Source organism: Astatotilapia calliptera, chromosome 12 (assembly GCF_900246225.1).
Source record: "Astatotilapia calliptera chromosome 12, fAstCal1.2, whole genome shotgun sequence".
NCBI lineage: Eukaryota > Metazoa > Chordata > Actinopteri > Cichliformes > Cichlidae > Astatotilapia > Astatotilapia calliptera.
This window is the reverse complement of record NC_039313.1, coordinates 19,006,144-19,018,979: the sequence shown is the minus strand read 5'-3', so window position 1 is coordinate 19,018,979 and position 12,836 is coordinate 19,006,144. Positions and strand designations below refer to the sequence as shown.

At 40.2% G+C, this 12,836-nt stretch overlaps 1 protein-coding gene across 1 annotated transcript; it reads right to left on the bottom strand.

Moving 5' to 3' along the window:
- Positions 1 to 7,206: 7,206 nt before the first annotated feature.
- LOC113033950 (uncharacterized) lies at positions 7,207 to 9,406 on the bottom strand. Its single transcript, XM_026188170.1, has 2 exons — positions 8,519 to 9,406; positions 7,207 to 8,079 (listed from the first exon to the last, which is right to left on the bottom strand). The coding sequence occupies exons 1-2, from the start codon at positions 8,597 to 8,599 to the stop codon at positions 7,366 to 7,368; spliced, it is 795 nt and encodes a 264-aa protein (XP_026043955.1). The 5' UTR covers positions 8,600 to 9,406; the 3' UTR covers positions 7,207 to 7,365.
- Positions 9,407 to 12,836: the final 3,430 nt, after the last annotated feature.

Genomic DNA, 12,836 nt, shown 5'->3' with positions numbered 1-12,836 from the left:
CAGCAGGACTTCACTTTATGTTGCCACTCTGTTTGCACACTAGTGCAGACTAGCTGTGGCCTCACATCTTCCCAGTTCTTAATAAGGAAATATTGTGTTTGTTCACAGCGAAGGTTCACGCTGTGTCAGTTGTTCAATTTGGTTTGATTCTGGAGCGGAAACAGTGATTCCTCTTCTCTTTATTTATTTTTTAATGATTGTAGAGCTTAAAATCATTAAGCTCAAACAACAACGTGGAAATAATGCGATTTTCTCCCCCCAAATCTGGCAGGTTCAATAAACTTGTAAAATCAGAAACGACTTAGCACCATGTGACAGAAATTTCTGGCTGATTGCTTCTTATTTGATCATATTAATTAGATCAAATAATACATAAGCTACAGGGAGGTTGTGGTTCAACTCTTCAAAACAAGTAAAAAAAAGCCACATACCATTGTACTGAGAGATCATCAGGAGCACTCTTAAACTTTGCTCTAGTCTACAGGTACCATTTGCCTCAGCATCGCTTGGCAGGCTTCCCCCTCTCGCTGCATTTCTATTACCCACTCATTCCTGCAGGCTTGTTGCTGCTCGTGTACAAACATGTTTGCAAACAGGCCAGACAAGACCACTGCTGTGAGACAAACACAAAACACAAACATCAATAAACAAATAAATCCACTCACACACATCACTTCCTCCGAAGAAGAATGCATGCACACTGAGGCCGATTCCAAAGCACTCACTCAAGCCTGCTGGCAGCTCGCAGGAGCAGCATTGTTTGGTTCATACGCAGTGCATTTCTGCAGTCTTGTCTCATTATTAATAGATGGTGTCAGAGAGTCGCCGGCCTCTCTGTCTGACAAGGCATTAGCATAAACACAAACTCCCTCTCAATATCTATTTGTAACGCACTGTTGACCTTCAATTATGGATGTATAAATGTTTGTTACCCGTCCACTTAAGTGTGTGTGTGTGCATGTGTGGGCCACAGAAAAAGTAACATTTTTCACTGGTTATGAGACAGATGATTCTTTTTTTTTTTTTTTTTTTAAGTTTTGCACTAATCTAAGTCAGACACTCGAGAACAATCGCAGAATTAAACTTAATGTCTGACATCACATTTTTAAAAGAGCTTTAACCTCAAGATCTGCAAAACAAGAGCTAAACTGGGGAAAACTGCACTTCCTTGGATGGCCTTTTCTAGGGTGACTCCAGGAAGCAAGTCCGTGCCCACAGACTTCAAGGCTACAAGTTTGTAGCCTATGGATTTTAGTTATTTAGTTAGTTATTTATAACTCACCTGTTTAAATCTTGTTAGTACTTAAAGTTATTCACAACTGAGGATACGACTACTGCACAGGTATCGACTCCTGGAGGAATTATGGTCCAGTGGCGGTAGCACATGGACAGTCTCTCTGCAGTGTCTGTATTCAGATGTGGGGCAGTGCCAAAAACAACGGGTGTGTGGGGCTGTCGCTGGTCCTTCAGCCAGCCATGGTGAAGAGCCAAGTCATAACATACAAAGAGCTGAAGTGAAGCTGAGTGTTAAAAACAGTGAAAGTTTCCATCGCAGTCACCATTGATGCTTTTCATGCTGAATTTTTTTATTTTTTCATCTTTGATGTCTTTTGTAGTTCTCCCATTCTTGGTGAACACTGGTCTACTTGTCAACCAGCCACCATTCAAGCATCATGCAGTAGTGATTTTTGAGGATTGCATGGGAGCCTATCTGCAATGGCTGAAAACCCCTTTCCAAAGTTAAATGCCTGTGCAAACAGAAACAGTATAAATTAAACATTAGGTGGCCCTAGCCAGCAGCTATCTTCTAGGCTTTATCTCCACTAATTCAATCCACTCAACTGGACCTCTCCACCATGTTTCTGGTGATGGTGCCTTTTGATAAATAATATAGCTTTCTGCGTGGCTTAATTACATTAACGGTTTGTAGACGATGTCTGTGCTCCAGCTATAGCGAGTGACCCTACTGTCTGAATGTTACAGCAGAAAAGAAACTTGTCTGACCAGGCAACTTTTTCCAGTCTTCTATTGTCAAATTTTTGGTGAACCCATGTGAATTGTATAGCCACAATTTCCTGTTCTTGGCTAATAGGAGAGGCACTTACTGTGCTCTTCCTCTGCTGTAGCCCATCTGCTCCAAGGTTTGATATGTTGTGCCTTAACTCGAAGCAGTCTGGGCATTCTCTGATGACCTTTGTTGTCAACAAGGCATTTTCTTGCAGAGAACTCCCTCACTGAATATTCCACAGTTTGGGCACAAAACAACCTCAAAAGTATGATTACCTCTGGTTTTAAAATCAGAACAAAGGACTTTATGGAGTGCCTGGTTTAGATGATCGGAGAGGCCAGCTGCAGTGATAAGGTCTCAGAAGATCTGCTATATAAGCTGGTTCATGTGTATGTAGAGCCTTATATGTTAATAAAAGGTTTTAAAAATGTATTTGGAATTTCTCTGCAAGCCAGTGAAGAAATGCAGGAATAGTGTAATTATTACCCCAGCTTTTACCTGCTGGTTGTAACCAGTAGTTATTTGAGTTACTATTGCCTTCCTATCAGCTCAGAATAGCTTGGCTACTCTCCTCTGACCTCTGGCATGTGACATCAACAAGGCATTTTCACTGAGAGAAATGCTGTTCACTTAATATTTTCTGTTTGGCACCAGTTAACACGCCACTTTCAGTCACTTAAATCATCTTTCTTCCACATTCTAAAGCTCAACATCGGACATAACAGATTTCTTTTTTATGACAGTAATCTACTTTTAAACGTTGTGTCATACATAGCAGTAGTGACTTACACTAAAGAGTTACAAATCTTTATTTGTACATACAGTGCTTAACAAATGCATTAGACCATAAAATATAGATCATAAAAACTAGAAAAACACAAATATTTTAAACATTCCTCAAAAACTTGTTTAAAACAGACTTATGTTATTATTTGTTTGGCAGTTAAAAAAAAACTGCATTTACATTTTTCAACCCACACTGGACTTTAAGAAGTCAGAAATTAATCAAGCATAACATTCATCCACGTGAACTATTTTTTTTTCTGTTCAGCTCTTCATGTGACTGTGGTGATATTAAGTGTAAGTGGACATCTTTAAAAAAAAAATAAAATTCGATTTTCTTTTTTCTTAATTGTTTTTTGCAAGACAGTAAATTTGAAAATTCGTGGATAAAAACAATATATATTTTTTATAATTAAAAATATTACTTTAATTGAAGAGCTTGTGCATACTGGTGGGTTAACCATTAGCCATTAGCCTTGATTTGGGTAATTACCAGTACTATTAATTCAGGGCAGCTGTGGCGTAAGCCCTAACACTGGGTGGCAGTCTAATAAATTTGTTAAGCACTTTACATATGCATGCAGAATTAAAACGTGTATGTCCATGACACTGCAGCAAATAGTCTGCTTCAGGTGCATTTACACCGAAATTGTTCCATGTGATTTAGGAGTGGGAGGTTGCTTGCCACTGGAGGAAAGACACATGATCACCTGTGAGACAAATATAACCTGAGTAAGTGCAATTTTGAAATGATGAAGCTATCTAAACCTATGTGGCCCCATATGCCACGATCTAGAAAAACAGATGAGAAACAAAGTAATTGACGTCCATTGGTCTGGAAATGGTTACAAAGCCATTTGAAATACTTTAGAACTCCAGTGAATCACGGTGAGAGCCATTATCCACAAATGGAGAAAACTCATGACTCATCCAGGAGGTCACAAAAGAGGCCAGAACAACATCTAAATAACTTCTGGCCTCACTTGCCTCAGTTAAGGTCACAGTTCATGATTCTAAAATAAAAAGAGAGCGGGCAAAAATGGCAGCCATGGGAGAGTTCCAGGGAGAAAACCATTGCTGACCAAAAAGAACACAACAGCTTGTCTCATATTTGCCCCAAAACATCTTGATGTTCCCCAAGACAAGAAAATATTCTGTGGAAAAGCTTGACCCTTTTCCCCCGTTACATCTGGCATAAGACTAACGTAGCATTTCACAGATAAACATCACACCAACAGTCAAGCATGGTGGTGGTAGTGTGATGGTCTGGGGCAGCTTTGGTAGTTTAGGGCCTGGAAGACTTGCTGTAATTGTTGAAACAATTAATTCTGCTCTCTAACAGCAAATCATAAAGAAGAACGCCCAGACACCAGTTCATCCCTTGATCCTTAATCTTAATCTACTACTTCACGTTATTTATAGCCATTCAAGTTTCTACTGTCTGTTAGAGCCACAGATTATCCTACGTAGTTCACAGTTCACAGTCTAAGTTGCTATTTTCTTTGTTCTTGTGAATAAAGGTTTTGCGTTAATCACGCTCACCAGTGCCCCTGTGTGTCATCTGCATATTGAGTCTTTTGCCCGGTTCGGCTTCAGCCGTGGCACACTGGGGGGCTCACTTACATAAGCATTGTGCACAATTGAACAGAAATCTCCAAAATAACAGTGAAACACAGAGATTTATTTAACACACACACACACACACACAATAGTTGCCTTTATTTTATGACTTTTTAATGCTTACTGCTTAGTCAACTTCTACAGGCCTATTCTGAGCTGGAAAAACCCTGAGTCAGTCCATCACTGAATCCTAACTTTGAGGAGAAAAGTGTTGATGTTGGGAAAGCTTTGTTTAAAGATGACCCCTAAACCTACTGGTTTAAAAATAACCCCAATATAAACACCAAACCAGAGCGGTGCATCAATCTAAAAAACATTTTGAATTTCAATAGATTAAAACTTGATGTAGTGAAACAACAGCATTGTACTGTTTATCTGCAAATTAAAAGAAAATTGTACAAATTATAAGGGCAATAGAAATGGACAGTGATATCACTACTCTCTAACTTCTTCGTGTCTTTTATGCCTAACAGACTCTGACCTGTTCGTTTTCTTCTCCTCATCCTCCTGAGCTGTTAAAAGGTCTGCTGGTGTTTACGTGGGTGTGATACCTCAAACTCCACAGCCTCACACTTCACACATCACCTAACACAACATGCTTTTATTAAAATAAGATCTTTCCATTAGTACTAATAAAGTACTTTGTGTTAGTGTGTGCAGAAAGCCAGCCATTCATTAAAAATGAATAGAGCAGCATCTCAGCCTGCAGCTATCTGTGTTGTTGTTTTTCCCCTTCACTGCCTTTGTGTCATGTATTTCTTTGCTTTCTCCTCCATATTTCTCAACTGATTGAACCAGATGTGTTTCTCTGGTTCTGCTGCTGTCACTGTCCACATCCCTATCTTCACCACACCTGGCAATTATTATGCAAAAATAACAGCACACACAGCATTTCCATTAAGTGTTAATGCCGCCTCCCTCATTCATCATGTGGCACTATGCCCCCAGTATGTTCGTGCACTGTAAAATGACCATTTATTCAGTCCTGAATGGGTCTTGCTTTAAGGTGATGACAAGTCTTTGAATATATTATACACATGATCTCAGTCAGAATGTTCAAGAAAGAGAAATATCTCTCATCAAATGACCATGAAAAAGCTGATTTGGACCTTTCAGTCATGACTATCAAAGAAGCCATGGTTTCCAGTGCCAAAATTCATTGTTATTTCTCCAGATCAATCCTCAATGAAGGTGTATCTTTAGTTATACAACACAAATATCTCAACAGCCAAACACATGGCAGCAACTCGCTGCATTTACAACTGTAAACATAGTCAAGATGACCTGCTGAAGTTCGAACTGAGCATCAGAATGGGGAAGAAAGGCGATTTAATAGACTTTGAACGTGGCATGATTGTTGGTGCTATGCGCACTGGTCTGAGTATTTCAGAAATGTGCTGGGATTTTCCCCACACAACAGGTTTACGGGGAATGGTCTGGAAAACAAAAAAATTCCAGTGAGGGGCAGTTCTCTGATAATGTTTTGTTGATGTTAGAGGTCAGCATAGAATGGTCAGACTGCTCTGGGCTGATAGGAAGACGACAGTAACTTAAATAACCAGTCGTAACAACCAAAGTATGCAGAAGAGCATCTTTGAATGGAGAACAGGTCGAATGTTGCAGCAGATGGGCTACATCAACAGAAAAACACTAGGTGCAAGTCCTGTCAGCGAAGAACAGGAAACTGAGGATGCAATTCACACAAACTCATTAAAATTAGACAATAAAAGTGTTGCCTGATCTGATGAGTCTCAATTTCTTGTAGGATCAAACTTTGGTCTAAACAGCATGATATCATAGAGCCATCAGCCTTGTATCAACTGTTCAGGCTGCTGGTGTTGGTGGTGTAATAGTGTATGATTAGGGCGTATCTTTTTGTCACACACAGATGCTCCTTAGTATCAGCTTAAACCCCACAGTCTACCTGAATATTGTTGCTGACATTCTTCATCCCTTTGTGACCACAGTGTACCCATCTTCTGATGGCTGCTTCGAGCAGGATAACACATCATCTCATAATGATAAGAACATTTAAGCATGTTTTTTGGAACATGAGTTCCACAGTCAACAGAATTTCATCCAATAGTGCACCTTTGAGCTGTGGTGGAATAGGAGATTCACATCTGGAGGATCTGTGTAATGATATCATGTCAATATGGACCAGAATCTTTAATGAATGTCTCCAGCAAATTGTTCAATCTGTTCAATCACAGAGAATTTAAGCGGTTCTAAAAACAAAAGTGGGTCCAACCCAGTACCAACAAGGTGTACCTAATGAAGTGGCTGGTGAGTGTGCATGAATTCCATTCGCTTAGTAAACAAAATGTCAAAGAAATTGCTATACAAGTACAGTTACCGAGCAACGGTTTCTACAAAAAAAGGATGGTTAATGTGCTCAAAATGAAGACAGGAAAGTACTTGGGCACCCATTAGTGCCTTTACTATTGATCATATTACAGCATTTAAGTATTTAGATCAGGCAACCTTAACCTTGCAAAGTTGCAAATCAATCAGTAAATCAATCAATCTATCTATCTATCTATCTATCTAATCTATCTATCTATCTATCTATCTATCTATCTATCTATCTATCTATCTATCTATCTATCTATCTATCTATCTATCTATCTATCTATCTATCTATCTATCTATCTATCTATCTATCTATCTATCTATCTATGAACAGGAATGGATTACAGTGCATACTATGTATAGAATCCTTGGTTCAGTTAAGGCTGTTTCTAGTTTTGATTATTATGCATGCATTTATAGTGCAATATACAACAGAAAAGAGTAGCCTCCAAGGTTTGACATCACAGATTGCACTCACACTACCAAGGAAATTATAACCATTTTTTATTCACACGCAAAGAAAGTTTCATACATATGTAAAAAGAAAATGTACATTACAGTAGTAAATTGTATGAACACAAAATCAAAAAACAAGGACTTATTCAGTGGTCGCTGTACTCATTCTCCCGCTCTTGTCCACTGTCTTCACCCTCCTGATTATTTACACGCTTTTGTTCGTCTGGCCACAGATTCTCGTCCACATCACAGCGGATACTTTCTCTTGCGATGCAACGAGGGAAGAAACGGCGTGCATGCCGCAACCATCCCCTGCATTGATCTCCTGTAATGTCGTCACACGCTGCGTCCATAGCATGGAGCAGGGACGGCTGATCCTGAGCATGATGCTCATACACTCTCCAACTCCAAGCAGAGAAAGACTCCTCTATCAGATTGAGGAAAGGAGAGTAAGGTGGTAGGAACCCCATGACCATCCTTGGATGCGTTGCAAACCAGCCCCTAATGAGTGGGCTATGGTGGAAATTGACATTGTCCCACACAATTACATAAATGGGTAGGTGAGGCCCTATGAGACCTCTCTCATTTTCACGGATAAAATCGGTATAAAGGCGATCCAAGAAGATGAGGAGCTTGTGTGTGTTGTATGGGCCAAGACTGGGGATGTGAGTGGCCACACCATTCTCAGAAATGGCAGCACACATAGTTATATTGCCCCCTCGCTGACCTGGGACATCCACTGTGGCCCGGTGGCCAATAATATTATGGCCACGTCTTCGGCCCTTGGCCAGGTTGAAGCCAGCTTCATCCACGAACACCAGGATGTGAGGGGTCCCATGTCCTTCCAATGCCATTATTCTCTAAAATAGAGTAAACAATATAAAATCAGTCATACAGAAGAGTCATATACTACAGTTAGACAATTACATGTTCTCCCCCACAGGTTCAATATACTACAGGCCACTACTCCAGTGGTTCTAAACTAGTGATAGGCCTATGAGGAAGTACTGCAGGGGTATTTGATAGAAAGGGGAGTGGGAAATACTGATGACTTACTGAGATGTTACAGTAAAACCTACAGTATTAGATAGATTTGATTGGGAGACAACAAAATAAGGATTATAATGAGAATTGTATCATACAGTAAACTGCAGTTTTCTGTTGAAATTCTTAAAGTCAGATGAAGCAAATACTGATTCTGAAATCAGGTAAAGGAGGTATTGAAACCAAATAAGTGAACTACTGCTTACTGTGATTACAGGTAAGGTTATAATGAGAGACAACCAGTAACTGACTTACATTTACATACTGGTAGCGCAGCTCCTTCACTCTGTCAGAGTTCCTCTCAAATGGTACCCTGTAGATTTGTTTCATTGTCATCTGATGCTTCTTCAAAACCCGGTTTATTGTGGAGATGCTTATTGTGTTTATATTCTGGAATATATGATTGTCCTGAAGGATGGCATCACAGATCTGTCTCAATGTGATGGCATTATTTGCGGCCTCTTCCCCCTATTCCTCCACCACGCATTCTCAGTCCTCCTCCTCCTCTTCTTCTTCTTCTTCCTCCTCTTCCTTGAGGAAGAACTTCCCCTTGTCCGTTTGCTTGGCCTTGTCTATCCATGTTCAAAGATCGGACTGGCTCTGGTCAAGCTCTATATATCTGTGTTTGGCAGCACACAATCATGGAACACACCTGTGTGTGACGCTCCCCCTTCGTTAGTCTAGTTTCACCTGACTGTCAATGACTGTCATCAATTTATCAAATATTCAAAGAAATTCATATATGATATTCATGGTATTATGTTCTTGACCAATTTTGACAATTGAACAGACAGTTGTGCATGCGAGTACTTATACAATGAAATCATGCTGACATGTTTTGGAGGGAATGATCATTAGACTGAGAATCAACTAATCAGTTTAGATCTACAAGATCTATTCATTTGGAAATTGTGCTAAATGTGGGCTAACTGTATAACTGTAGGCTACTTGTACTTAATCATTTGCAAAGATGCACTGAGACAATTGAGACATGTACTAAGGCATTTGCCACTTGATAAAATGAATGAGAAATGCCATTCTGTTGTGAACATTTGCCAAGAGGTTTGGAGGTTTGTCCATGTTATTTTGAGAATGTAATTTCTGTTTCAAGAAATGAGCCAAACCAATGGAGAAAAACTGTAATACAAGCTCATGTGTACACACGGGTGCTCATACACAAAAACTACACCCTTTTTGGCTCCTACCTCAAAGCACACTGTGCGCTGTCGATCTTACGTGCTGCACAATAATGTTTAATACTTAGTATTTACTGTTATATTCCCATAGATCATCATGATGTTGTTTATTATGTTGCTCTTTTTTTTCTTCTGCTTGTTTTCTCTTTTTTCTTTCTCAACAGGTGATCCAAGTGATTGATTTTTTGTCTGCTTATTTTGTTGGTTTTTGTTTTTTGCCCTTTATCCCCGTCTCTCTTCCCCGCTGTTTTTTCCCCTCTTTCTTTCTCCCCTTTCTTTTCCCCAGTCAAGTCTGTCCCGTATTTACCAAGTGAAAATGAAATAAAATAAACAATAAAAGGTGAATCAAATAGACCATTACGGCAAGGCTGGGATGGTCCATTTGGTAAAGTAAATCCGTTGGGCATCTTTCTTCGCCTTTAGACAATAATTCTGATGGCAAAAGATCCAAATGGGACAGGAAAAAAAAAGGAAAAAAAAAAAGAATGATTTTGTTTTGAGTCATTGAAACAGTTGGAACAGTTTCCAAAAAACTTGCCAGTCTCCAATGAATCCTTGCACTAATTAGACTCATTAGGCTCAATCCAGCGTAGGCCAGACAGTTTCATAAACCTGATCTTGTTTTTGACAGGCTGCAGCAAAGTGTCATCATGTGTGCCTGTGTCAGCCAGTCGAGTGTATGGTAAGAAGCATAGTGTGTTACCACGTGCTTGCGTGCACTGCTCAGTGCTGTCAGAGAGTCCACAGTGAAAGGTGTGATCTTAAGTGTGATTTTTGTGCTCAGAGTGAAATAATCACACTTTTCCCAGTGGTCACACTTGTCAATCAGATGTCTTAAACTTACATTTTAGGGGTCACTTCACTGATGTCAATGCTATAAATACATTTTTAGATGTTTTTAATCATATAGATGGACAAATTATAAGGCAAAAGGTGCATAAAAAAAGGAAGTCAGAGGCCCCCTGTGAACAGACACAGGCTTCTCTTAGTACTTTTAAAAGCTTGTACGGTATCCATGGTGTAAAAGTGCAACTTCAATGTTTGGTTCAAATCGTAAAATAAGAGGGTTTCTGACTTTGTCAATAACCACACATGGTCTACACTAATAAACATTCAAAACTGGCACCACAGAGAACCTGAGTGTGTGGCTCACAGCACATTGGCGGATGGAAGCTGCCCAGCGTGCAATAATGGTGTTTTGAAAGTTGTTAGTGGGTTTCTAAGTGGAAAAGCTGGGATGCGCCTTCAAAATTCCTGTTATGTGTTGACATTTAACGAGTGGGCACAGACTTGTGCATGCTATTAGGCAGTCTAATAACTAAGCGTACGATGGGAAGAACATGTGCTGTTAGCTCCAAATGTTCAAAGACAACACAGTCGTGAGCGGTCCTGCCCATTTGAGCGTGTGAAGCTTAGCCAGAATCACTCTGAGCAATCAATGCTAATAACTTACTAGTATGCCTGCGTGCAAACAGATTGTTAACTAGTGAGATGAGAGTGGAGATGGCAGGAGACATGATGGGATCTGCGCCCTCATTACTAACAGAAGCTTATTAAATTTAAGCCTCATCAGTTATGTTTTGTTCCTAGCTCGAAGGAGAAAGTACAACCACAGGTTCTGCATCTGAGCCTACCTTTCTGTGTGGAATTTGTAAGTTTCCTTGTGTTTATGTGGATTCCCTGGCTACTCCAGCTTCCTTCCTCAGTTCAAAAACATGCATGTTAGGATTCTGCATTTATTTTTAAAGTGTGTGCCTGTACATCTTTCTGTTGATTTGCTCGAGGTATACCTCACCTCACGCCCTGTGATAGGTAGCTCTTAAAAATGTCAAACATCCAGTGAGTGGCAATTCTTCACATGGATAAGTGATGTTGATGAGAGGTTAGAGGAGAACGTGTGCACATGCTCTGAAAAACTGAACTGCTAAAGAGTGGAAAAAGCTTGGATTAAAAAAATCTGTCTTTGGCCTGAGGCGTGCAGATGGTGAGCTCAGAGAAGAACATCATGGACCCAACCTGCCATGAGTCAACAGTCCAGGCAGCTGCTGCTGGTGTAATGATATGAGGAGTGTTTTCATGGTAGTTAGTGTTTGAAAGTTAGCGTAGGTGCTTTTATTGCCACAGTTTACCATCTTGTAATAGTCCATTAAAAAAAAGCCATCTCCAACTGGTTTCATGAACATGACAGTGAGGCCATTTTGCTTAATTTGCCTTTTCAGTAGACTTGTAGTCAAGACCGCCTAGACCAAGACCAAGACAGACAGAGTCAAGACCAAGACAAAGTCGAGACGAGACCGAGACAAAAAAGTCTTTAAACTGCAGCCAGATGCTGCTTCGTTTACGGGTGTCAGGCATATTTATCTGTTTTTGCAATGCACTCGCACAGCCCTCCTCACCGCTGTCTACTGTCTCCCTCACTTACTAAGTAGACAGACACACGCTCCACTTGACTGTCGCGTCTCTCACCCTCTGTTTTTCACATAATGATATTATCCTATATCCTCGCATGTGATTGGCCACAATATGGAGGGAATTGGAGCATAGCTGAGCCACTGTGTGACAGCTGAGCAGCAAAAGGAAATTAAGTGAGGAGCCGGCTCTCGCTCAATGGGAGTCGACTCTTCTGATTCACTACAAAGCGCTCTCTAAGCACGGCTCTTAGAGCTGGTGCTTTTGCGCATGACACATTATCGAACGTTACGTTGTGTGTCAATCCAAGACAGCAAGACTGAGACAACGAGACCAAAACAAGACCGAGGAATCCGAGACCAAGACAAGACCAAGACCAAAGTCCGTTGAGACCAAGACAAGACCAAGACCACGTAAAAATGGTCTCGAGACCACATCCAACTCTTTTCAGTCATTTGATCTGAATCCATAAGACACTTTTTGAGTGTGGTAGAACTGCATATTACTGGTACGAGAGTGCAGATGATGAATGAACAGAAATGATGGGATGTAATATGACAACAGGAAACAGAAACTCATGAATCCATGCCTATGAGAACTGAGGCTGTTTAAGAGTACAACAAGTAACAGCATACTGTGCCTAATAAAATTTATATGATCCTAAATTACACTCTTTAGTTATGCAAGCACCAATTGGTTAATGTTCACTCACAGCCACTTCATTAGGCACATTACATAATTAGGTGCAATCACATGAGAGCAATTCACTACTCATAGGCATGTAGACATTTTCAAGATGATCTGTTGAAGTTCAAGCATCAGAATTGAGAAGAAATGTGACTTAAGTGACTTTGAATGCAGTATAGTTGTTGTTTCCAAACAGAAAATATGCAGTGAGCAGCAGGTCTCTCAGAAAAATAAATCCTCTTTTATGCCAGAGCTCAGATGAGATCTAGACTGCTTTGAGC

Bases quoted from the DNA above. Each gene is read 5' to 3' on its own strand.
- LOC113033950 (XM_026188170.1), bottom strand. From the start codon at position 8,599: ATGACAATGAAACAAATCTACAGGGTACCATTTGAGAGGAACTCTGAC. The intron at 8,080-8,518 runs GTAAGTCAGTTA...ACTCTATTTTAG, and splicing joins TGCGCTACCAGTATGTAAAT to AGAATAATGGCATTGGAAGG.